Source organism: Fundulus heteroclitus, unplaced genomic scaffold (assembly GCF_011125445.2).
Source record: "Fundulus heteroclitus isolate FHET01 unplaced genomic scaffold, MU-UCD_Fhet_4.1 scaffold_47, whole genome shotgun sequence".
Taxonomy (NCBI): Eukaryota; Metazoa; Chordata; class Actinopteri; order Cyprinodontiformes; family Fundulidae; genus Fundulus; species Fundulus heteroclitus.
In genome coordinates this window covers 1,453,870-1,479,482 of record NW_023396890.1, presented here as the reverse complement: position 1 = coordinate 1,479,482, position 25,613 = coordinate 1,453,870, and the positions used below count along the sequence as shown (strand labels likewise).

The 25,613-nt window shown below is 41.0% G+C and overlaps 3 protein-coding genes and 1 non-coding gene across 4 annotated transcripts; 2 read left to right on the top strand and 2 right to left on the bottom strand.

Moving 5' to 3' along the window:
* Positions 1-932: 932 nt before the first annotated feature.
* Positions 933-8,348, bottom strand: pdap1a (pdgfa associated protein 1a). Its single transcript, XM_012863160.3, has 6 exons — positions 8,184-8,348; positions 4,713-4,795; positions 4,565-4,639; positions 4,332-4,456; positions 4,109-4,260; positions 933-1,512 (listed from the first exon to the last, which is right to left on the bottom strand). The coding sequence occupies exons 1-6, from the start codon at positions 8,194-8,196 to the stop codon at positions 1,487-1,489; spliced, it is 474 nt and encodes a 157-aa protein (XP_012718614.1). The 5' UTR covers positions 8,197-8,348; the 3' UTR covers positions 933-1,486.
* A 1,033-nt stretch (positions 8,349-9,381) lies between these two features.
* On the bottom strand, positions 9,382-12,001 carry cby1 (chibby homolog 1 (Drosophila)). The gene is made up of 4 exons (XM_012863049.3): positions 11,632-12,001; positions 10,268-10,373; positions 10,056-10,168; positions 9,382-9,857 (listed from the first exon to the last, which is right to left on the bottom strand). The coding sequence occupies exons 1-4, from the start codon at positions 11,707-11,709 to the stop codon at positions 9,777-9,779; spliced, it is 378 nt and encodes a 125-aa protein (XP_012718503.2). The 5' UTR covers positions 11,710-12,001; the 3' UTR covers positions 9,382-9,776.
* A 392-nt stretch (positions 12,002-12,393) lies between these two features.
* On the top strand, positions 12,394-12,466 carry trnar-ccu. The gene has a single exon. It is a non-coding gene; the product is annotated as a tRNA-Arg (tRNA).
* A 243-nt stretch (positions 12,467-12,709) lies between these two features.
* On the top strand, positions 12,710-25,076 carry LOC105926658 (phospholipase B-like 1). Its single transcript, XM_021316846.2, has 11 exons — positions 12,710-12,734; positions 13,233-13,453; positions 14,640-14,723; positions 14,812-14,953; positions 15,028-15,174; positions 17,103-17,247; positions 20,004-20,204; positions 21,538-21,678; positions 21,751-21,936; positions 22,283-22,389; positions 24,876-25,076. Exons 2-11 carry the CDS (start codon positions 13,296-13,298, stop codon positions 25,050-25,052), a joined length of 1,488 nt encoding a protein of 495 aa, XP_021172521.2. The 5' UTR covers positions 12,710-12,734; positions 13,233-13,295; the 3' UTR covers positions 25,053-25,076.
* Positions 25,077-25,613: the final 537 nt, after the last annotated feature.

Here is a 25,613-nt window from a genome sequence, read left to right as displayed (position 1 = left end):
TCCATATAAAGTTGTATATTATAGAATAAGCTTCTTTGATGTTTTTTGGAGATCGGCTTCAACTAACTTTTGATTTATAGCCCAGGAGGTTTTTTGGGAGCCAATCAAAATAACATCAAGAACCATAAACAGGCTTTCAAACCGTATCCCACTCCCAAAGGTTCCCCCATAAAACTCTGGTTCTGGTCTTCTAGAGCTTGAATAAATTCATTGTTTTCGAGCGGGACAGCAAAAAAAATAAATAAAAAACTTACCTTCTGTAAAGTCAAAGCCACACCCTTAGTGATAACAAGATAACTCTTTGGGCTTTAAGAAAAATAAATGTTTAACACAAAAATTGTATATTTCCATAACACGTGTCAAAAGAGACTTTACTAAATGGTTATATATGAATTTCTAATTTCCTTTCCTGCCTAATTCTACATTGCATGATGCACATTACTTAAAAAATGTAACTTATAAACAACGGGCATTTATTCGGTGTAACCCACACTGCGCTTTGGTTTGTTGCCTCCCAGAGATAGAAGTGTGGATAATGAGCTCTTTGGAAAAACTTCCAGACTACTGAAGGAAACACGCCTGCATTTCATGTGAAACCCATCAGTTCTACCTTGATCGCTAGTGATGGTGAGACCATATGGGTACTATATTGTTTGCAAATGTGTGTCTGCATCTCAATTTGTGTGTGCAGTGGGATTTGAAAATGTGTAAATAAATCTGTAAATGTGTGAGATTTGTGTGTCTGTACAACAATCTGCAAATGTGTAAAACTACTTGTGTGTGTAATCCAGTTTGCAAATGTGTAAAAAACAAAATCCACAAATCTGCATTTAGATCTACGAATGTGTACCAAGATTTGTAAATGCTTCTTAGATCCGAATGAAGGAGGTTAGAGCTGCAGGCCCGTCTGAAGGAATGAAACACTCAAACAAAACCAGAACAATTTTGCTTTATTCCAAGACAAACTGAAACAGCACATGAAAGTAACTGTTTACGGCATATAAACCAAGATCGTGATATTCAAGACTCTGAACACAATAAACTGTAGAGTTGGATAATTATTAGAACAGTCTCCTGCTGTCATCAAAACTGGCTTAAAACCCACACTGTAAAACAAGTCCTGCAAAGGTCGATTACACCAACGGGGGAACATTTGGGAATCCAAAGGAATGAAACTTTTAGCAGCTTTAGACGTAAAAACCCTGGTGAGAAATAACGACGAGGCTGTGAAACACTTAGTAAAGCAGCTCAGGTCTCCTCTTAAACCGTCACATAATCCAGAAGAGACCCGCAGAGGCTTTCCAAACGCTGCATTCCTCCTCGCCCAGCTCTGCACCACCTGGTTTTGCTGTCCAGACTGTCAGAGAAGTCCCACGTCCCTCTGGTCCGAGGCGAGGGACCGGCTGATCAGACGTCTCTCAGTGTTGGTCCTGCTGCCTCCGTTCCCCTGAGACTGAAGAGTGTGTCGAGGCGTCCAGGTGAGGCACTAACGCTTCGCTTGGGCCTCTTCCACTGCAGTAAAACAAGAGAAAGAGTTTAAGCCCAGAGGGATTCAGGAGCTATTTCCACCTGAAATTACACATCTGGCATTAAAAAATTTTCTTCAAGTGGAACCACTATTACAAATGTCACCATGTCTGATTTATAGGTGATTAAACAAAGAAAATCCAATTTTCTGAGCCTCGCCTAAATATTTTTCCAAAATAAACACTGCAGAAAAATACATGAAAAACATAAAAGCCTCAGACTTTGTATATCCACATCTTGATTATAGCTGCAGCACATCTGGACTGTTTCACAGAGGTTTTAGTGCGCAGATTAACAGGCGGACCTGTGATTTTGGTTTATCCAAAGATGCCAAATGTGTTTTTCACCTTATAAAAAAAAAAAAAAAAAAAAGGAACCGAGTCAAATAAAGTGCTGATTTCCATTGTAGGACGCCTTTTGCACATGAACAGGCCTTTGGTACTAAGATTTATCCTGTGCGTCATCAACATGCACCATTGTGCACAGCATAAATCAATAAAATGAAGACAAATCATGACCCATTTCTTTTTAAAACACAGTTAGAAGGGTCTTTTCACGCCTCTGTGTTGCTATGGTGGTAAATGTTGAGAGGGAGGAAAAAAACAGCGCTGCAGAACGTCACATTGTTAATTGGTCAGAGCTGCAGCTCGTGCTCAGCAGCTGGGAAGGAGAAGCTCCGTTAGGCAGTGAGATTACGGCCCAGACGGGCTTTACCTTGTTTAATAGGTGGGACTCTAGTTTTTAATGATACCGACCTTGGGGTCAGTATCAGAATGGAGTTAAGCATGTCTGCAAAGCGAAGCATTTTATTGAGAGAGTCAGCCATGTTTGATAGTTAGGCTGCATTTTGTCTGCTTAAAATGCTGCAAAACCTAAAGCAGGGGTGTCAAACTCATTTTGGTTTAGGGGCCGCATTCAGCTTAATCTGATCTCAAGAGGGCCACACGAGTTAACTCACTGCAAGATTAAATAGAACTAATAAAAGTGGACTTCTTGTTGATTTTTATGTTAAATTAATTTCACTTTTACACAATATATTATGAATAACCTCAGCGTTTTTAAGAAAAATGCAATTTCAACAATACTTTTACTCAGTTAAACATTTACTTGTGCATTATGCATAAGAACTGATCACAGTGATTGTACAATGTTGAAAAACATTTATTCACATTTTTTGGAACTTAAAAACACTGTCCTAGATGACAAAATACATCAAACAGATAAAAATTAAGAAATGATTTAAAATCAATTTTCCACATCTGAAGCTCAGTGCTACCATCTGCTAATTAAAACACAGCGCCCCTCGTGGACAATATAGGAACTGCATATTTTCAATTAAACGAACTACATGTTTTTTTTCAATAATTGTTTCATCATTCTCTTCCTTTTATCTCCTCTTTCTTTCACCTTTTATTTTTTTCTTCTTGTTCTTCCTTTCCTCTCCTACTTTCCCATTGTAGTGTCCATATCATTTGAGATATTCCCCGCATGAATCATAATAAAACTATTCACATTCATAAATCAATCGGAGCACTATGGCAAAAGCAGTACTGCTCCACTTGTGAAAGTCAAATCTGATGAGCTCTTTTTGGCATTATAATTCTTATTGATTTTTTTTTGAATAATGATAATGCATTTAGCCACTAGGTCGGACTAAATTGTTCGGCGGAACCGGCCCGCGGGCCGTATGTTTGACACCCCTGACCTAAAGTTCTTGTGAAAAAAATACTTTGTTTTATAAACATTAAAGCCTCCTACTTGAAGGTATTTAATAAAGAAAAACGTGAACGTTTCTGACAAACTTTTAAAGCTGATAAAACAGCCGTAGCTCTGTTAGTCCCAAGATCAGGCCAAACGGGTTTAACAGGTTAAGCTCGCCTAGCCGTGTTTAATAAAATAAGATTTTTACATGAGTACATCTTTAATGACTACCTGACATATTTGGTCTTATTTGAATTTTATGTTTGCAGAATTTTGTTTATGACTTTTAAACTGAGCAGCCCACCCTGAGTCCCGCCTGCATTCTTGCATCATCGACTATTTTAAAATGACTTTCATTTGTTTTCTTCATTTCCCTTTGATGAAATCTTTTCAAACTTTAATGTTTTATTGTTATTATATTTTACTGATTATAGCTGAAGATGTGTTTTCATGCAACGTAAATTTACTGCTTATATGGGATGGAGGAAAAAAAAAAGAAAAAGACGACTTTGTCATGACTTTTGCACGCATCTCAGGCCAACATAGACTAATCAATGAACCCAACAGTCGTGTTTCTGGGCTGTAGGAAGCTGGAGTACCCGTAGAAAACCCACCATGCACAGAGAGAACATGCAAACTGTTTATAGGTAGACAGCAGACTGGGATTTGAACCCAGGACCTTCTTATTGTGCAGCCTAAATCTATATATAAGCATCTGCTATGCAAGACTGAATTTAATGAAGCGATTCAAAAGACGGCTTTGAATAAACATGTTTCATATTTTTTAAAGGAGCATTTTAGTGTCCCAGTAGCTGAGGTGGACAACAGAAGATAAACTCACTAGTTTATGTTCTGTTAAAGATTACAGGTGTACTCTCACCTTTCCTGAGTTCCTCTCTCTTCTTGGCAGCTTCCTCTCTCTGTTTCTTGATGATGGCGAGTCGGGCCAGATCCGCCCGGGCCTGTTCAGTCTTCCCCTCCAGGTGGAGCTTCATGTAACGTTCCTTAGATTTCTGCTTCTCGATCTCCTCTCTGAGCAGCAGAGGACAGACGAGTCAACGGCGGTGCTAGAAGACCCCCCCCCCCTCAGGTGTGACACCCACCTCTCTCTGCGGGACAGCTCTCTGGGAGCAGCCACGTCTATTTCTGTCACCTTTTTGCTCTTCTGGGAAACACGGTTTGGATTCTCAATTTCTATGAGGCCCTCCACTCCACTCCTCTTCTTAGACTGGGGGGTGAAAACAAACTTTTTTTTTATAGTAAATCTCTTCATGTCAGCGGAAAACTAAAATAGAGTGGTTCCCTTGGCTAAAATCTTTCAAGCGGCTGCGCTCACCTCGGACTCTTCGTCGCTGCTGCTCTCCTCCTCAGACTCTGAGGAGCTCTCCTTCTCTGCTCCCCCCTTCTCCTCCTGTTGAAGCCACAAACATCAGCCCCCCCGCTGTGTGAAGGACAACGCGTTGTGCTGCAGGTCTGTCACTCACCATCTCTCTCTGGAGCCTCATCTGTCGGTCGATCTCCTCCGGGTTGCTGAACTGCTTCCCTCGGCCCTTGTGGCCCTTTTTCCCTGCAAAACGTGAAGGTGTGCAGGAATATATATATATATATATATATATATATATATATATATATATATATATATATATATATATATATATATATATATATATATATATATATATATATATATAAAAACAGTAAGTGATCCAAGATGCTCCACATTTCCTCACCGACTCCCTGATGAATCTAAAATAACACTTTAAATTCTTCTTCTTCCATAGAAATCTCTAAATAACCAGAGTCGGTATAGTCCAGAGTTTTTAGCGCCCGTCCTGCAGGTTTACTCGTGGTTTTTGGAGCATCTTAAATTATAAAAAGAAGGCGCTAGTTCGGTACACCGGTACTAATTTGGTACCGGGGTACTGTGGCATTTAAAACAGTGCTATACAACATTTTGACTTTTCTGTGTTGTTAGATTTGGGCAACAACACATAAAAGCATCGATCGGTCTGCAGTTTACGGTTCTTGGCGATCAGGAAGTGCAGCTGCAAGCCCTGCCTTAAAAAAAAAAAAAGAGATTTAAGATGAGACTATATCGTTTATAACGAGATAGTATATGTTGAGTTAAAATTCTACTTTTTTAATGTATTCCCAGGATTTACACTACATGTAATTGATCGCGGCAAACCGCCACACCTTCAGAATGCATTAAAAGATAAGTTAAAACAACATAAAATGTGTGATATAGCATAGCTACTGTATATTTGTGCACTTATTCTAATCATAATCTAAAACAAAGCTGAATATCATGAAATGTTAAAATTTACTTTATCTTGAAAAACAAACCCCTCAGGCTCCTGTCACAGCGAAACAGGCAGAAAATAAATTTTCCTGCTACCCTTGCTAGCTTGTTTTAATTTAAAATAATTGTATTTGTTCTCATTGTTCTAGCTAAATGCTTTTTAATTATTCACACTGTTCTAAAAGTGCTTTGATCGCATTAAGAAAATGTTAGTGTTTTGAATAGTTTATTTTATTTCAAAATTGTGTGCATTAGAAATGCTTGTCTTTGTATTTTATTTTGTGATAGATATGTTATCATTTTAATATTTATTATGAAAATGAAGCCAGTAATGATATTTTTGTGTTCCTTTTTTATTTGAAAACGTATTGAAATATACTTTTTCATTCAGGTGTGTTGACCACCAGGACTGAAACATGCGACTGACTTTGGACACCACGACCTTAAACTTTCATTTCTAATAAAGCTCCAATTTCTTTTTGTGATGGATTTATAATCACAGACTGCTGGATTTTTTTTCTTATTTCCCCTTAATTCTTGATATTCACACATAGCCACACTAATATAAAAATGTTAGTTTCTTTTTTAACTTGGCAGATCATTTTTCCTGACAGCACTGCCGTTTATCTGCTTCCCTTTCAAGTCATAGTTTCAGGATAAACACGCAACAAAGAAAATATCTGCGACAGATTATGATGATGTTCCTTCCTCCACGTGTTAATTTCTGCTGATCAACGCGCTTCTCTGGGCAGACGGACTCTGGACAATCACCTGGTGGCTCATCATGAGGCTTAAAGAACCCAAGAGGGACTTAAGTCTCCCTGCTGCCCTTCCAAGCAGAACCCTGGTTCTGTTGGGGGGGGGGGGGGGGGGGGGGGGGGGGGTTGTTGCTACCCAACACTCGGTTCACAGTCAGCCTGTGTTTGCTCAGGACAGCGGCGAAGCAACCAGTCAGTGCAACCGGATGGTTCTCCAGGAAACCTGCAGGATAACTCGCTGTTATCTAGAAAAAGCAGGAAGCACTAGTGGGATCGTGTTCTTTGAGTTCTCTAGGACTTCTAACACAACCCAGTCTGACTTTACATGTCAGAAGCTGCAGAAGAAACAAACGGATGGTGAAATAAATGTCAAATCAGAAGTGGAGGAGTTTAAATACCCCGGTGTTAACGGGGTATTCAAGTACGGGCCGCACTTCTGCAGGATGCTGCAGACGGTCTGGTAGGGTAGCAGCTCCAGTGAGTTAAACATAAAACGGGCTTCCTGGTTCTGGAGCCTCTAGACCGGACTGGAGCGACCCCCCATAGAGAGAAAAGCATAACAAACAACCCTGATCCTCCTCTTCAGGAGGCAGTAACTCAACAGCACTAATGATAATGACGTAAAGATAGAAACCTAAACAATGAATCGTTTACATCATATCTATTATTTTGGGGCAAATAAAGTGTTTCTGAACTGACTTTGTTTATTGCCAGATCAATTTACCAAGTGACAAATTTTACTGAAATGAACTGGAATATGTGATTCATGAGTGAGTCTTTAAAAAGAACAAAACATTCACGTGAACCAACTGAACTGAATCACTTCAATAACTGATTTGTTCATTTCTCAATTCAGCTGAGGTCAGCTCTCTGTTTTTTTAAGGTGTTTTATTTTAACCGAATGTCAATCCAGACTTTTAATTGGTTTTTTAACGGATGGAAGGATACGGATAGATAATACAGTGATTTATGTAATGGATTTGTCTGGAATTATATATGTTTCTGGAAGTGATACATTTTTGATAAAAAAGTGTATTCAGAGACGTATGTTTACCTTTTTCCATCTGAGCTGACTGACTTCCGGTTGCTAGAACTTCAACATAAGGTAAAGAGGAGAGGCTTGAAACGCCCTGACCTTTTATATGACCCGCTTTTAAATTAAAAAGGAACAAAAAAAGGCAGGTAAAGTTCTATAAACGGAACACCTATAACCACTAAAGCCATGGTAATTGGCTCTTTTGAATGTAAAGGAACAGAAAATGCAGTCAAAACTCTATAAATAGCGCACTAAATGTGAACTAAGCTATATTGCCTGTTTTAATAGCAGGGAACCAAACGTGTAGTTATATAAACTGAACGAGTCAGTGAACGAATCTTTTGAATAAATCTTTTGAATGTACTGAATCCATAGATTCAGCACACTCAAAAGAACTGTCAAACCATATTTCAAGTTGTTTGCTAAGCGCTATGTTAACAAATTACAAAAGAAGGATGAACCGAATCCAACTGAGTCATACTGAGATGTTTTTATGCTAAGTTGCTAAGCTACCCTGACGCTGTTTATCGTGTAAAACTACCTTCCGTCCACTAGGGGCCACCAACCGAAAACCTTCAAGTGAGCTAATCAACTGTACATTTGCTAGTACGTCTTAATTTATAACAAAATAAACCACGAAATATAGACTCTCAAACTGTTTCCCGCACTGACTTTGACGGCACAAAAAGGTTTGGAAACTGTTAGACTTATATTTTCCGTCTGAAATAATAGCTGAGGTCCGGTTTTCTGAAGCGCTGTTAGCCACTTAGCATGCTAACAGCTAAGCATGTGCCAGTTGAGCGGACTTTAAGCGACTCTAAAGCAGAAACAACAGGTGAATTGCCATTAAAATACTCACCACCGCGCGGCATGATTTACAGGTAAAGACACGGAAGAGGACAGGGTCAACAAAACATCCGCGGAGTCCGACAGAACCGTGTCGCTGTAGGCTGCGGCTGAAATAAAAGGCTACGAAGGAAACTACTTTGTCTCTCGCGCTGTCAGCCGACTCGGCGCTGTCAGCGCATGCGCCAAAGGGAGGAGCGAGCCAATCGCAGCACAGAGCCGCAGAGTGAAGCTGAGATTCCTCCAATAACAAGGAAGCGCCATCTCCAGTAGCCCATTCATAAAGGCAGAATCTGATAGAAATCTGTTAAAAAATGCCCAGCCAGCTGTGTGGCCTTATATTCTTAGAGAAACATTGAGCCTGCTGTGATTATCAACATGCTGTTTTACTTTTTAGAGATTTGAGTTAATAAAAATCATTAAACAGATAAGTCAAAATAGTAAAGAAATATGTGCCTTGTACACATAACATCTCTGAAGTGAACTTTGTACATGACCTTTCTAAAAGGGTCTTTGTTTATTATGCCATGTTATAGAAACCATGTGTGGCGACATAGGACCATCACTTAAATACACCATAAATCTAACTATCATGTTCTGCCTATTTGCTGTCGAGGGTCAGGGCCTTGAGTCATGTTCAAATATTTGCATGTCGATTATCTACACTAAAATCAAATGAAGAGAAAAGCTCATGGCGTGGATGTGAGGAGTTATTGACAACATTCAGCATCCTGCAGTTCTGAAACAGATCCGGGACAAGGACCCTCCGGTGACCCTTTAGTTCCCCTAACTATCCTCTGCAGGAGCCTCTTGGCCTGATGTTGCAGTGTCACGTTTGACATTTTGTAGCGTAACACTTTTCATCACAGCAGAATACTGAGAACCCTTAACATCCTTTCTGCACATTAATTTGTTACCCGTATGAATAATACATTAGAAAATTACCAATACAGAAAAGATCAGTTATAAATAAAAACATCATTTGGATTCCAAATTACATCTTACAAAGAGATGTAAATATGGATATTGCTGTATAATCAGTACTTAGCCATCTAAATACTTCTAATAAATGAGGACTTTTGAATTAATTCTCCAAACTAAGTTGGAAAGTACTTTTTGGAAACTTCTAAAATAAAAAACTATTTCCTATTCCTTCTGTTCCAAAGGCCAAGAAAAAACAAACAAACGCATAATGATGAAATATTACAATGTTTATCCTTTTTTTATTTATTCACATTTTATACAAAGAAAACAAACATGAACATGAGCATTATAAAAGAGAATGGTAACTGTTTTTAAATGCATTTCACATGTAAGATGTATAAAAATAGGCTTTGTAATAAAATAATCACATATTAAAGAAAATGTGATTTATTGAATGGGATGCAGAACAAAAGCAGGAAGCAGCTGAATCCAGTACTTCTTATACAGTGTTAAACGCTGAATTCCTTATTGTGAGGAAAAAATGAGTCGTGATTTTAATTTTATTGACTTTTCTTCTTTTCTTCTTAAAAAACAGTTAAAAAAACACGTATAACCGTAGAACTTTCTTTAAATAAAACAACAAAAACAGGTCATTCAACAACACAGATACCAGACTAGATCATCATTTCTTTCTTCGATGTTGAGTTTTCATATCTTCAATTTCTTTCTCCATCAGATGGTACTCCACCGTAGTTTCTGTCAGCTAGAAAGAAGAAATTAATTCACGGATTTTAATGCTTTAGTGAATTTATTAGCATAACCAGGATAAAGAACAGATGTAATTTGGATAACACATGACAAACACGTTGTAAAGAATTGGAAGTGACACATGTAGGGGTTTGAAATTTCATATAGTCTCTTTATTATCTGGTCATAGTAAGGAGAGAAAATGAGCTGTCACCATGTCCATCAGAACTTCGATCTTTGATTTTAGGAGATTATTTTCTTCCTCCAGCTGCAAATTTCTTTTCTTAAGCCGCTGCACTTCCTTATTAGAAGTATTTCCGCCAGATTCTGGTTAAACAAACACATAAAACTCGTCCATTTACAGCCAGAAATGCTGAATTTTCAGCTTAATATGTCTGGTTTCAGAGTAACAAACATCATCCTGACCTGTTATCCACTGTCCATCTTCAAACTTCCAGCTCTGGCCTCCTATGGTCATTGCAGGAGGTCCATATTCAAGGCCAAGCTCGATTTCTCTTGTTGATCGATCCAACTAAAACACAAACACGAGGGGAAATTTACAGAAAATGTTGCATACGGAAAGGTTTATACAAAAAGAAAATTGTAAACACTTTATTTTAAGAAAGGCAAGCCTGGCCTTTAATTACATTACTTTTTTGGCACTGATTATGCTACAAATAACACTATAATTCAGCGCACTGCAAATATATGCATACCTCTTTAATTTTTTCACATTACGATCACAAACTTCAATGCAGTTTATTGGGACAGACCAACAGAAGTACATAACTGTGAAGCTGAAGAGAAATAATTAATGATTTTCTAAAAAACAAAAAACAAAAAAAACAACTACAATCTAATTTTTGGTGTTGTTTTTTCAGGAGCTGGGCTTGGCCCCTCAGGTCCAGTGAAGATCTCTGAATGCTTCAGCAGACCAGCTTTGTGGAGAACAGCTTGGAGATGGTCCTGGACTGGCCTGCAGAGTCCTGACCTCGACCCGACAGAACACATTTGGGATGAATTTAGGATGAACCAAAGAAAACTCAGCCATCAGTCCTCAATGACTAGACCTGTTGCCACATCATGAAGGTCTTGCCATCAGACACCTGCTTCCAACCCACAGTCATGTAGACAAAGCAGGCAGCGCTGTGAGGATCATGCTCTTTGATTTCTTCAGCGCATTTAGCCAAGCCAACTTCATTTGTAAGCACTTTAAAACAGCACAGCTGATCAAGAATGAACAGCATATCTGATAAACACATGAAATAAGTTACAATCAAGAAGAGCTTCTCCAGAACATGAGAGCCTTCCCGCCTGCAGCCATCAGCATCTACAACAACTTGTTGAAGAAAAGTTAAACCAGCATTTGCTTTCCCATTGGGATTAATGAAGAATATTTGAATTTGAATTGAATGGGAATTAAAGCGGAGACTGAGAGCCAGAAATTCTCGTCCAACATCAGTGTCTGACCTCACACATGTGCTTCTGTAAGAATGGTTAAAGATTACCATTAAAAACTCCAGAACCGCCTTCCCAGAGGAGTTACAGCTGTGATTGCTGCAAAGATGTATAGATAAGTTCATATGTGACAGGGAGCGAATCATTTTAGCAATATTAGAGCCTACTGGGTACGTGACATTTGTTTTGCACATACATTTATACGGGGATATCAGAGCAAAGGGGTCAAAACAAATACTGGCCAAGTTCTCAATGTTGCTTTTTGGTTCCAAACGTTGCAGAATGGGAAAGGGTTCAGAGGGTGTGAATACTTTAGGAATATCTCCACTCACCGTGTGAAGACTGGACAGAGATGCAGATTTGCGGGGCGGAGTCTTCTTGGGACTGAAAGTATTCCCGAACAGCGGCATCAGGGATTCTGTAAGGTCCTAGGAGGATGCTGTGTCGGGTCCAGTTGGGCTCAGGCGGCTCGTTGCTGTTTATCGTTGCTAACGACACCAAGCTAAGCCTCGCGGAACAACACAGACGATCTGAGAGAATTACTGATGACAATGAACCTCTAACGTCTAAATAAACTCAGTTCTTATCGTATAACCTTAATATACTACTTATATTCCACTTCGGCATAGAACATTTATTTAACGCCCCAATGTTATGGTTTAAATTCGCTTCGAACGTGCACCCTGCTGCGCAAGCGCGGAAGTTCCCATCGTTACTCGTGTATGAGACAAGCTGCGTTCAATGACTCGACTTTAGCTCTTCGCTAAATGTCAAGTATAAATACATTTTTGTTGTTTCTGTAATGAATAAAATATCCAGCGCTCCATTTGAAATAGTGGTTAGACTTAATTTCACACTTTAATATGCAAATCCCCCCCCTTTTCATACGGTAATGGTATCGACCATTATGCTATACAGCGAAACTACTAAATATCAACGTAACTAAGTAATCCGAGTGCTTAAAATCCTGCTGAATAGACAAATATTATGACAAGTGAAGGAATAATGAACAACGCTATCAAATATTACCAAAAACAGTCAGTAGTAACGCTTGAGCATTCAAATTGTTTCTCTGGTGCCCTGTCTACTACGCAGCCCCAGTGGCCTAATGGATAAGGCACTGGCCTCCTAAGCCAGGGATTGTGGGTTCGAGTCCCATCTGGGGTGGTTCGCTTTTATTCTTCTCCTTAGATTTTTTTTTTTTGTGTGAGGTGTAAAACTTTACTGAATAATGTTTATCTGCCGTTCATCCTCTTGAGTTTTTGGCCGCAGTCGTAGTCGAACCGCTTTGCGTGTTAAAGTCCATCCAGAGCTGGTATTCTTAAATTAAAAGCTTTGATGGGAAAACCGAGCATCCGTTCGTGCGTCCTGCTGTGCGCTATGGCCGCATCGCTGGATGTAGGCGGGAGACCATTTAACAAGGTGCAGACTCACCGTGAGTAATGCAGTTAATAGATGCTTGAATAACTTTCGATTTATTAAAGCATTGCCTTTGTTGCTTGTGAGAATGTCCCATGTGTTAAGACGCAGTTTAGGGACTTCTTTAATATTTTTGGTCGTTAACATGATTTTTTCATATTTACATATAATTGTGAGACCAACATTTTAACATGAACATTAATCACCACTTTAATGTATATTTGTGTTATTGTTTGACATCAGCTGTTTTTTTAAATGACTTTCAAGTGCGTATTCTTAACATTTTATCCATAAAATAGACTAGAATTCGTGTTTTTATTGTAATATGCACAGATCCATGTGAATTCCTGTTAACAGTGCTTGGCATCACATAAAAGTATAAAGAAATAATAAAATAAAATAAAGACAACATTTGTCTCTAAAGTGCATTCTAATGGTGTCATGACATTATATTATATAATGTGTTATCTAACCTCAACCCTGTAACCCTGTCCATCCTCCTACAATGGTAAAGCTCCAAGAGGCCACGCTGTACTGGGATGCTGCCCAGAAAAGCGTGATCCTGAAGGAGGGGGTGATGGCGAAAGACGGGGGAGCCTATGGTTTCTTCAACGACACTCTGCTGCTTTCTGGATGGGGGGTCCTGGAAATCAAAGCAGGTTTTGGAGGAACTGCACAGGATGATGAAATTACCTTTTTTCTGGCCGGTTACCTGGAGGGTTACCTCACTGCTGGGTGAGCTCTCTAAAACCAAGACACACCCAAATAATAGAAACAGTGCTGACATAGAGATGTTTCACCATTCACTGCATAGAAAGATAAAAACATTTTCTGACACTGACTCGGACTAAACCTTTACTGTTTTGGCTCAGTTAGGATTGCCAAATTATTTCTGGTTACTCCTGACAAAACCAGAACTGGGTCGGGTTTGTAGGTCAACTTGCTCTCCCCACAAATATTCTCTGAGACTTTGTGACGGTCGCTCCACAGCATGGACTTTTATTGTCCTGAAGACAATTTCTGACTTATTTGGTGGTACGTTCAGGGACACTGTCCACGTGGAAAACCCATGTGTGTCTGATGCTGCTTCTGGACTAACGGCTTCTTCCTCTCTGAGCGGCCTTTCAGCCCATGTTGGTCCAGGACTCTCTGTGGATAGTGACTCTACCAGCTTCAGCAGCAGCTTGATAAGGTCTTTAGCTTTGGTTCTGGGGTTGATTCAGTCATTTCACACCTGAACACAGAACGCCTCTCCTTCCTGAACCGCATGGTGGCTGGACATCTCCATGCCGTTTATACCGGCAGATTAATGACCAGTGAACCTTTAGACGCCTGAGAATTGGACCCCAGGATGAACCCGAGTGGCGGAGGTCCACAATTCCTCTCCTGGTGCACATCTTGACTGATTTCTTTAGATTTTTCCACAATGTCCCTAAAGAAAGCAGAGTTTTCGAGGTGTTGTTGTAAAAATAAATCCATAGGTGAGCCTCAATTTCCCCCCAGTGTTGTGATTGAACCTATCAGAAGCTTAGAAAGCCATGACATCATCATCTGGGCCGTTTCAGATTGTTTATAGGGACAGTAATCTCAGGGTGTGTAAACTTCTGACATTGAAGACAATAAAATAATCTCTACTTTGTCGTTAATCGTATCACCTGGACTTTTTAAATCCTTTTTTTCTCTCTTTACTGTTTCCTGAATTATTCAGCGCCTAATAGACAATAAAATCTATTAATTTATTTACGTTTGGTTGTGACTAGAAGGGAAAAATTTAAAATGGGATGGATTATTTTGTCTCATAGAGTGCCGTATAAAACTGTCTTCATGAAGATTTATGTCATATTTTTAAGATAAACTGTGCCACAAGTCAGAAGAGTGAATGGACAAAGCTCATCCAGATGTTCTTCTCTCACTGCTGCAGGCAGATGTTCAGTCATTACAGCAACATGTACCCTGAGCTGGTAAAGGATGAGCAGGTTTTAATCCCCCTGAAACGCTTTCTGAGGTTTGTTCGGTTTAAAAGTGTGTTTTTTGATGGCTGTAATTCAGAGCGGTGATGCATGCTGGAGAAAAGCTTCTGTTCTGACCCACAGCCTCCAGGACTCATGGGCCAGAGAGCAGGTGACGCTGAGGAGAAACAGCGACCCCCTGTGGAGCCACCTGGGACTGATCCTGGCCCAGCTGGACGGGCTGCACGCTGGAGCAGCAGAATGGGCCAAAAGCAAACACAGGGAGGTGTGTGAGTGTTGGAGAGGAGGTTGGAGGACTGTCACAGTATCAGTTCATTAATCTCTCTCCTTCCTGCCCAGCCTCTGCCACTCTTTGCTCTCCAGCTCCTGAATGGTGTGGGCGACCTCCTGGACCTGGTCCCAGCTCTGACACCTCGCTCCAACTCCTCTGCAGGCACGGCCACTTTCCGGAGGCCCGTAATGGGCCTCTGCACAGCTCTCATAAAGGTCAGGCCCAGCTCGTTTGGCTCAAGCTGTGAGGGAAAGTTCAACAGCCCTAATTGCTTTTATGAGGAAAAGGCCAGTCCAAACACAAGTAGGGACACTGAGTCACGCTGTGATTGCTGTTCTAGTGTTTCTCTCTTTGGTCACCTCCTATTAAAGCTGCAAAAAAAAGCAAAAGAGATTGAAAATAAATTCTTATTTTACTGCAGCAGAGTAACCTCACACTGAATATTTTACAAGAGTCCGAGCTTTGATATCAATACATTTAATTATTGTTCCATGACAAGAACTAATTGTTTTTAACACAGTCAGTGGTGTTGGTACAACTATTTTACCACCAGAACGGCTCTTAGTCTTCTCCGGTAATATTTCTCAAAGCTTGCGCTTACAGAGGAACCTCCATGCTCTCGTGATGCTTTCTTATCCTCCATAAAACCCGCAGGTTTCCTGTAGGATTGATGTCTGAGAACTGAGCTGGCGATCATAGGGGGATTTTCTCTCTGGGGGAGCATTGCTGTGTTGATTTTGCCGCATGTTTAGGATCATTATCCTGTTAAAAGACACGCCGATGATTCATTTTTCAGCTTCCCAGTAGAGGTCACCATAGATTACACGATGCAATATGCTCTGACAAAGTTCCTCTGGCATTTGGCTGAGAAATAGACCCACAGCATCACAGGTTCTCCACCATACCCAACACTGGGCATAGGGTGCTTTTTCACAGATTCATCCTTGCTTTAAAAGCAACCCACCTGGGATGGTTGATGGTGAAAAGCTCCATCTGAGTCTCATCTGATTAAAGGAAACAGGTCCATTTACACTGGAATAATGGATCTAAAAATAAGTCAAATGTTCTTAAAGTTAATGTATTTCTCTTTGATTTGAGCAGGTAAATAAGATTATCTGCCAATGGAATGAGCATGTTTACCCCTAAAATAAGAAAATTAGATAAACTGCACTTGAAATAAAATAATGGAGATGGGTTGTTCCTATTTTAAGTGCAGAACTCTTATTCCATTGGCAGATAATCTTATTTACCTGCTCAAATCAAGGACAAATACACTAATTTTAAGAACATTTGACTTATTTTTAGTTTTTGCAGTGTAAAATGTTTCTGCAGGACTAAGGCTACCAGGATCTTGGGAAGAGAAACCGGCCCACAGCACCATAGATCCTCCACCGTACCTTTGTTTCAATGTTCGATCTTGGGGTGCTTTCACATTAGAGCTGTTACTTAAAGAGGCCAATTAAAACCTGATGCAGTTTTCCTGCAGTAGGAACTCCAAAGATGATCCAGTAAATCATATGCAGCCTTTTATGTGCTGGCAGTTATTTTCACTGGCATCTGGTTCTGATACCTTGCTTTGTTCTGGTCAATCAAACCTTTGGATCCTTTGCTGCCTAAATAAACTGCTGCTCATGCAGGGAAGCTTCCTGTCATCCTGCCCCAGACAAGCTGCAGGATGTCGTCCCGGTGTTGAAGCGTCCTTAGTCTTATTTGACAGAACCAAACGGTTCCAGTCAAAGTCCGGATAGAGTTTGTCCAACACCTCTAGTTTTCGTTTGTGATGGTAGGACAGAAAAAGCTTTTTTTACCTGACGTTACTCCACAGCTTGGCGCATAGATACGTTGTGGTTATTATAGACACTTGGTGACCACAAAACGGTGAGCTTTGGAGAAGTTTTTTTTTTTTTACCTCCCCAAACTGGTGTTTCTTCCAGGCCAGAGGCCGGTTCCTGAAAGAAATGTATTCCTGTCAATGTCATTGTATTCCTTCTTAGAAGTTCCTTCAAAGAAGGAGCAACTTAAAAATGCTAAATAGAAAGATTCAGTCCGACTTATTTTAATCATCCCAGGAACCGACAGTTGTGATTCTGAGTTTGAGATTATGCTGCTGGTTCTACTCCATGTTGTCTGTTGGCCTGCTAAGGTGCTGCCAGGCTATGAAAACCTGCTGCTGGGCCACTCCAGCTGGTACACCTACGCTGCCACCATGCGGATCTACAAACACTGGGACTTCAGAGTGTCTGACGGCCATGTCGCCGCTGGACGCATGTCGTTCAGCAGCTACCCCGGTACGTTCACGTAAAAGAGACATCAGATGACGGAGCTGAGCGTCTCTTTATAGACGCACCAGGCATGCAAAGTCTGACGATTGCAAAAGAGAGATGGTCAGTGTGTGGTTAGAGAGGCGATGCAGGAATCAGAGGCGGGTAGTAACTAGTTACATTTACTCAGTTACATTTACTAGAGTAACTTTTAACAAAATGTACTTTTAGGAGTAGTTTTACTGCGCTGTACTTTTTACTTTTACTTAAATCATATTATTACTCAAGTATCGCTGCTTTTACTAGAGTAAAACCTCTGGCTACTCTACCTGCTGTGAGTAACTTCATGAATAAAGAACAAATTAGTTTTAACCAAAAAAACCTGGAGTTTGTGTTAAACTGAGACTTTTTATTTGTACACAACCTTTATTATTTTAATGTTATTTTCTATCTGCTGAGATTATTGAGCCATTTGGAGGTCAGATGAACGTTCAGTAAACAGTAGATATTGTTGCTGGAAGGACTTTACTCTGTTCTAACATACTGGATATACATTAACTGCTGGAAGCGTTGCTTTAAGTTTAATGTTAAAAAAATGGTTTAGAAAAGTGTATTTTTTTAAAAAAATACCATAATTTGCACATAATCTGTCCTATTACATTATTTTTAAATATTAAATCATCAGCTGTTATGATTATTTACTCAGTACTTGAGTCGCCTTCTTACTGAATACTTTTTACTCTTACTTCAGGAACTTCCCGGCTGACGACTTTTTTACTTTTACTTGAGTAAAAATATGTTGAAGTAGAGCTGCTCTACCCACCTCTGGCTGTAAAAGTGAAGTTTTATGCACATGGACACTTTTTGTCTTTAGGAAGACATCCGGGACCTAATTTTATCTATTTAGTGACGTCTCTGTGCTCAGGCTGCTGCTCTGAGTCGTAAAGTAAATGTTAGCTCAGTGAGAAGGCAAAAGAAACTCAAACATGATTAAACGCATTCCCTTGTTGTGTCGTCAGAGGAGACCAGGTCCGCTTTTTTGGCCAAAGATTCGTCAAGTGGCCCAGGCTGTAAAAAATCCTCTTATGGGCTCCACTCTGTCAGAACCAAAGTGGTTTTAAGGTGCTATTTATAGAGAGCAGTAGGCCAAGGTTGTCACTTCAGTATATTAAACCCAAGCAATGAAACTAGCCTGGAATCCTGCAGAATCCTGCATGCTGCTTTGTCGTGTGTTGATAATGTTTAGAGTCGTGCCTTTAGTTTATTTTTAAAAATGAATGTTTAACATTCAACGGGATCAACCTGCTTATGATTCACTGCTGTCTGTGTTAGTTTCCTGATATTTATTATCGTCAGTAAGGTCTTGCCGTATTTAGTTAATTGTTTTTTGAATTAAATAGGTTAATTCCTTTGTTTTTAGCTTCTTCCATCTGTGAGTTTTGATTTATCCTCTTATTTTAGTGTTTTGCTTCAGCTCCCTCTCTGTTTTATTGCCTCCTACCGTCTGTCTCCCTGCTCTGTACCTGCTGATCAGACTCACCTGGTTTCCATGTCACTAATCACACCTTGTCTGTAAATAAGCTGTAAATAATCCTTGGTTTTCATTGTTCCCTGCTGCTTTCTTCACTTTGATCCTGCTCCAGCCTCTCAACCCTTTGGCGTTTTATATTTCTTACAACCTCAAATTAAACCTTTCAAACCATCTTAAATGTTCCTGTGAAACTATGAAGAAATTCAATTCAATTCAATTCAATTTATTTATATAGCGCCAAATCATGAAACATGTCATCTCAAGGCACTTTACAAAATCAAGTTCAATCATATTATACAGAAGAAAGGGACAAAACAATATACTCAACATTTCATTAAGATTAAGCTCTGTGGGAATTATCACCTTAAAATTGTCTCTCTTTCTGTGTCTCTGCTCTGTCTTCTCTAACATAGAAAGTACTCCTGGGTCAATGTGAGCTTCTGTGCTTTCTGTGTCTCTGCTCTGTCTTCTCTAACATAGAAAGTACTCCTGGGTCAATGTGAGCTTCTGTGCTTTCTGTGTCTCTGCTCTGTCTTCTCTAAGCCCCAGTGGGTGGAGGTAGATGAGCGTTCACACTGAGCCTGGTTCTGGTTCTGCTGGAGGTTCTCCTCCCTGTTAAAGGGGAGTTTTCCTCTCCACTGTCGCTTCATGCATGCTCAGTATGAGGGATTGCTGCAAAGCCATCAACAATGCAGACGACTGTCCACTGTGGCTCTACGCTCTTTCAGGAGGAGTGAATGCTGCTTGGAGAGACTTTGAAGCAATCAACTGGTTTCCTTATATAGGACATTTTTGACTAATCTGTATAATCTGACTGATTCTTACTTTGTAAAGTGCCTCGAGATAACATGTTTCATGAATTGGCGCTATATAAATAAAATTGAATTGAATTGAATAGATTATGGATGGACAATATTCTGCGTTTCATGTTGTGTACTTTGGTTTATATTCATTTGAAAGCAGACATTTACATTTACAAAGTATATACAGGTAACTCCTCATTGACTGCATAATTCCAAAAAAAAAAAAAAAATCTGCTAAAGACTCTATTTATTGATTGTCTTATTTCTTATCTGCTGCGTGTGCGCCTCTTGTTTCTGGGTGACTCTGCATCAAAAACTGCTGTGTGTGGAAAAATAGCGATGAAGTATATTCAGTTGAACCATTTTTATTTTCCAATAATCCAGCAGTGAAACGTTCCCCCCCCCCCCCACACTGCCAGCCTGAGATCACACCTTCCTTCCTCCTCCAGGTTTCCTCACGTCTCTGGACGACTTCTACCTGCTGGGGAGCGGCCTGCTGATGACCCAGACCTCCATCGCCGTCTTCAACGGCGCCCTGTTCTCCCGGCTCTCCCCGCGCTGCCTGCTGGCGTGGCAGAGAGTGCGCCTGGCCAACGGCCTGGCACGCGGGGGAGAGGAGTGGGCGCAGGTTTTCTCCAGATATAACTCAGGTGGGATCTGAACTAGACAACCAGTAAATGACATACAATGAAATAAAACAGGATCTCTAGAGTCACAGGTTGCAGGAATAACGGGATAAAAAGCGGAGGGAATGTTTGCAGAGATCCAAACGGAGGAACTTCCTCACTAAACAGCAGCTGGTTGTTAATTGGGAGGCAGCTCTAATCATTTGCGTCACGTTGCGATGGGAACACAGCGGGACGGACTCTGTCAGCAGTCCTCATAGACCCGGCTTTCTTTTTAAAGCTTAAATGTGAGACTTGTTTTTATATTCCATTCTTTGTGATTTTTTTAATTATTATTTTTGTCTTAAGACTAAAACTTCCCAGCTTGTCGTCTCCTCCATCTTACTCCCGCAGTTGCAGACATGACCGTGCTTGTAAGCTTTGTTGTGAAAGTCTCATGCAAGAAGCAACCTGAGATTAGTTTCAGTACTGTACTTTTTTATTTTCTGGGGGAAACTGAAAACACACAGATGTTCAAATATTAGAGCCATAGTTGATGCTTCCTTAGCGGGACGGTTAGATTTACAGACTTCTGAGTATTTTCTGTTGGGTCCAGGCAGAATTAAGAATTAGTGACGCCTTCTTAACATCGGTCGGATCCAGTTTAAGGCCGTTATGCTGTTTGGATGCAGCTTATAATTATTTTGTGGCATTTTAATAAATAAGGTAATAATAATTTAATAAAACGTTCTAGCGTCTCGTTAACTGGTTTGTGCGTCTCCTGACTAAGGCTACGTTCACACTGCAGGTCTTAATGCTCAATTCTGATTTTTTTTGTGAAATCAGATTTTTTGCGTGTCCGTTCACATTTCCAAATATATGTGACTTGTATGTGATCTCCTGTGTGAACTGAATGCGTTCAACTTAAGTGTCCTCAGTGTTTGCGGAAGTAAACATGGATTATAATGCTGAAGCGCATTTTGGGGTCATTAATTTATTTTCTAACCGGAGCATTCTCTCCATTGACTGCTCTCCTCATTGTTGTCCACCATGGGTGTCGTCTTTCTTCCCGCTTCTGCACAGCAGGATGCAGAATAGTGACGCTTGTCGAGTATCAATGACGTACAGGTCAGATAAATGCGACCCGGCCGTACAGACACAGGTCACATTTTAAAAAAATCCGATCTGTGTTGTTCAGACTGTCATAAAAAGATCAGATCCAGGTCACATATGGGCAAAAAAATGGGAATTGGGTCACTTCAGGCTGCAGAGTGAACGTAGCCTAAGACTTAATGTGGTTGAACACATTTGCACGCCGCACTTTTCAGATTTTTGTTTGTAAAAACCGTAACAAACCTGGCATTAATCTGGCGTTTAGGTACCTACAACAGCCAGTACATGGTGGTGGACCTGAGCAAGGTTTCCCTGCGACACAGCATCAGGAGCGGCGCTCTGACAGTCGTGGAGCAGATCCCGGGGAAAGTGGTCCACTCGGATCAGACTCAAGCCTTACGAAGCGGTAAGAAACCATCCGTCTGTGTCCCGCCACGCCTGCGGGGGCCTGGACTGATTTACGTCTTCCACCTGATAGGCTACTGGCCGTCCTACAACATCCCCTTTCATGCTGACGTCTACAACCTCAGCGGCTACGGCGCCATGTGGAGGAGATACGGAGAAGACTTCTCCTACGATCTCTGTCCTCGAGCCAAAATCCTGCGCAGGGACCAAGCCAAGGTGTCCGACCTGAGCTTCCTCAAGCACCTGATGAGATACAACAGTAGGTGCTGATGTTCTGTAGTCGCTTTATTAGCTACGCCTGCTCTGCTGGATGCTAACACAAACACTGAATCATGGCATTAAATTGATGCTTTGAGGCATCTGGAGGAGCTGAAGGCGACTCGCTGAAGTTCAAACCGAGAACCAGAAACATCCCTAAGATGATTCTGGTTCTCGGTTTGAAGAACTAAAGCAGCTCTGTAGGAAAAGGGCAGGTCCAGCTGGGCACTAAGTTATAAACATAAACTCTTTCAGGCTGACACAGTTTCAGGGATTAGACTGAAAACTCTGTATTTCTCTGCTGGCTCCAAACAGGACGACTAAAAGCCAAACTGGTTCTGTTTCAGATTACAGGAGAGATCCGTACGCCAAGGGCCATCCATGTAAAACCATCTGCTGCCGTAACGACCTGAGAACACGGCGGCCACGCCCCGGAGGATGTTACGACACCAAGGTCAGAGAAACACATGGACCCGGTTCTGAAGTCCTCACTAAGACTAAGAACGTAGAGAACATGGACCCAGTTCTGAAGTCCTTCCACTAAGACTAAGAACGTAGAGAACATGGACCTGGTTCTGAAATCCTCACTAAGACTAAGAACGTAGAGAACATGGACCCGGTTCTAAAGTCCTCACTAAGACTAAGAACGTAGAGAACATGGACCCGGTTCTGAAGTCCTCACTAACACTAAGAACGTAGAGAACATGGACCCGGTTCTGAAGTCCTCACTAACACTAAGAACGTAGAGAACATGGACCCGGTTCTGAAGTCCTCACTAACACTAAGAACGTAGAGAACATGGACCCGGTTCTGAAGTCCTCACTAACACTAAGAACGTAGAGAACATGGACCCGGTTCTGAAGTCCTCACTAAGACTAAGAACGTAGAGAACATGAACCCGGTTCTGAGGTCCTCACTAAGACTAAGAACATAGAGAACATGGACCCGGTTCTGAAGTCCTCACTAAGACTAAGAACGTAGAGAACATGGACCCGGTTCTGAAGTCCTTCCACTAAGACTAAGAACGTAGAGAACATGGACCCGGTTCTGAAGTCCTCACTAAGACTAAGAACGTAGAGAACATGGACCCGGTTCTGAAGTCCTCACTAAGACTAAGAACGTAGAGAACATGGACCCAGTTCTGAAGTCCTCACTAAGACTAAGAACGTAGAGAACATGGACCCGGTTCTGAAGTCCTTCCACTAAGACTAAGAACGTAGAGAACATGGACCCGGTTCTGAAGTCCTCACTAAGACTAAGAACGTAGAGAACATGGACCCAGTTCTGAAGTCCTCACTAAGACTAAGAACGTAGAGAACATGGACCCGGTTCTGAAGTCCTCACTAAGACTAAGAACGTAGAGAACATGGACCCAGTTCTGAAGTCCTCACTAAGACTAAGAACGTAGAGAACATGGACCCGGTTCTGAAGTCCTTCCACTGAGACTAAGAACGTAGAGAACATGGACCCGGTTCTGAAGTCCTCACTAAGACTAAGAACGTAGAGAACATGGACCCGGTTCTAAAGTCCTTCCACTAAGACTAAGAACGTAGAGAACATGGACCCGGTTCTGAAGTCCTTCCACTAAGACTAAGAACGTAGAGAACATGGACCCGGTTCTGAAGTCCTCACTAAGACTAAGAACGTAGAGAACATGGACCCGGTTCTGAAGTCCTTCCACTGAGACTAAGAACGTAGAGAACATGGACCCAGTTCTGAAGTCCTCACTAAGACTAAGAACGTAGAGAACATGGACCCGGTTCTAAAGTCCTTCCACTAAGACTAAGAACGTAGAGAACATGGACCCGGTTCTGAAGTCCTTCCACTAAGACTAAGAACGTAGAGAACATGGACCCGGTTCTAAAGTCCTTCCACTAAGACTAAGAACGTAGAGAACATGGACCCAGTTCTGAAGTCCTCACTAAGACTAAGAACGTAGAGAACATGGACCCGGTTCTAAAGTCCTTCCACTAAGACTAAGAACGTAGAGAACATGGACCCGGTTCTGAAGTCCTCACTAACACTAAGAACGTAGAGAACATGGACCCAGTTCTGAAGTCCTCACTAAGACTAAGAACGTAGAGAACATGGACCCGGTTCTGAAGTCCTCACTAAGACTAAGAACGTAGAGAACATGGACCCAGTTCTGAAGTCCTCACTAAGACTAAGAACGTAGAGAACATGGACCCGGTTCTGAAGTCCTTCCACTAAGACTAAGAACGTAGAGAACATGGACCCGGTTCTGAAGTCCTTCCACTAAGACTAAGAACGTAGAGAACATGGACCCGGTTCTAAAGTCCTTCCACTAAGACTAAGAACGTAGAGAACATGGACCCGGTTCTGAAGTCCTTCCACTAAGACTAAGAACGTAGAGAACATGGACCCGGTTCTGAAGTCCTTCCATGGCTCCCTGGATCTCAGAGAATAGACTTTAAAATCCTTCTGTTAGTCTATAAATCCCTGAACTAGCACCTAAATACATCACAGACTTGTTGTCAGGGCATCAACCCTCCAGACCACTCAGGTCTTCTGGCTCCAGCCTGCTCTGCAGAACCAGAACTAGAACCAGAACCAGACATGGAGAAGCAGCATTTAGTTCCTATGCTCCACTGATCTGGAACAAACTCCCAGAAAACTGGAAATCAGTAGAAACTCTGAGTTCTTTAAATCAAGATTAAAAACACATCTGTTTAGAATTATCTTTGACTGTACTGGTTAAACCGTTTTACTGAAACATCATTAGTTTAAGTTTGTAGTCCAACTGTTTTTAATATTTGCTTTTAGTTTCTATTTTCCCATGTTTTATTCTGTTTTTACATTTTATTCCAGCTTTTATTCGGTTTTATTTTCCTATATTATAATCCTGTAAAGCACTTTGTGTTGTCTTCGTGCTGAAATGTGCATTACTGATAAATGTGCCTTGTCTGTGTGGCGCTGCAGGTGACGGACTACCAGATGGCCCTGCAGCTTTCTGCTGAGGCCATAAACGGCCCCACCACGCAGGGCGGCCTGCGCCCGTTCTCCTGGCGTTCCTTCAACCTCACGGCTCATCAGGGTCTGCCACGCTCCTACGAGTTCCCCTTCGTCACCATGAAGCCCGCCCTGCGCCGGCCCTGACAGCCAGCTGCTACCAGATAATCACAATTATTAGAAGTGTTGAACTTCTTTCATTAAATCGGTGAAAAACGGTATTTCTAGTTTTTGTTGTTCTTTAGCCGTCAGGAGTGTTCATGTCTGTCATTTCAGGGATGACAGTAGATGCACAGTTCACCTGCATTCATACTTTATAACCATTTCCTAATTAACCTGTAATGGTAATAAACAGCAGGAATTATTCACTGGGTCATTTACTTATTAATTTATTTTATTAGTTACTGTAACTCTGGCCTACATTAACCAACCGTTCTACTTTTAATTGGTAAAACGGATATTTAAGCTTTTTACAAATGCAACACCTCAACCTCATGACTAGAAAACGACGGAGATGAGAAATTTACACACTTCAGTCACCTTTCTGAGAGCCGACTAAACAGTCAAGTGGTTTAAATTTGCTTCTCAAAAACAAACAAATTAGTGTTTGATATTTTCCTCCAGTAGCTATAAAATGTTTAATCTGATCTTTACTTATTGGCACCCAGTGGCCAGAATAACAGTAAATGTTTTCACCAAGGTTAACCT

What these genes read in the sequence shown, in the direction of transcription:
- pdap1a (XM_012863160.3), bottom strand. An exon ending in TGAGGCTCCAGAGAGAGATG is followed by an intron (nt 4,640 to 4,712) that starts GTGAGTGACAGA and finishes TGGCTTCAACAG; the next exon opens with GAGGAGAAGGGGGGAGCAGA. An exon ending in GAGAGAGGAACTCAGGAAAG is followed by an intron (nt 1,513 to 4,108) that starts GTGAGAGTACAC and finishes GTTTTACTGCAG; the next exon opens with TGGAAGAGGCCCAAGCGAAG.
- cby1 (XM_012863049.3), bottom strand. Translation starts at nt 11,709, where the DNA reads ATGCCGCTGTTCGGGAATACTTTCAGTCCCAAGAAGACTCCGCCCCGC. An exon ending in CTCTGTCCAGTCTTCACACG is followed by an intron (nt 10,374 to 11,631) that starts GTGAGTGGAGAT and finishes TTTGTGTTTTAG; the next exon opens with TTGGATCGATCAACAAGAGA. An exon ending in TCGAAGTTCTGATGGACATG is followed by an intron (nt 9,858 to 10,055) that starts GTGACAGCTCAT and finishes TCTTCTTTCTAG; the next exon opens with CTGACAGAAACTACGGTGGA.
- LOC105926658 (XM_021316846.2), top strand. Translation starts at nt 13,296, where the DNA reads ATGGCGAAAGACGGGGGAGCCTATGGTTTCTTCAACGACACTCTGCTG. An exon ending in GAGGGTTACCTCACTGCTGG is followed by an intron (nt 13,454 to 14,639) that starts GTGAGCTCTCTA and finishes TCACTGCTGCAG; the next exon opens with GCAGATGTTCAGTCATTACA. An exon ending in CCAAAAGCAAACACAGGGAG is followed by an intron (nt 14,954 to 15,027) that starts GTGTGTGAGTGT and finishes CTTCCTGCCCAG; the next exon opens with CCTCTGCCACTCTTTGCTCT.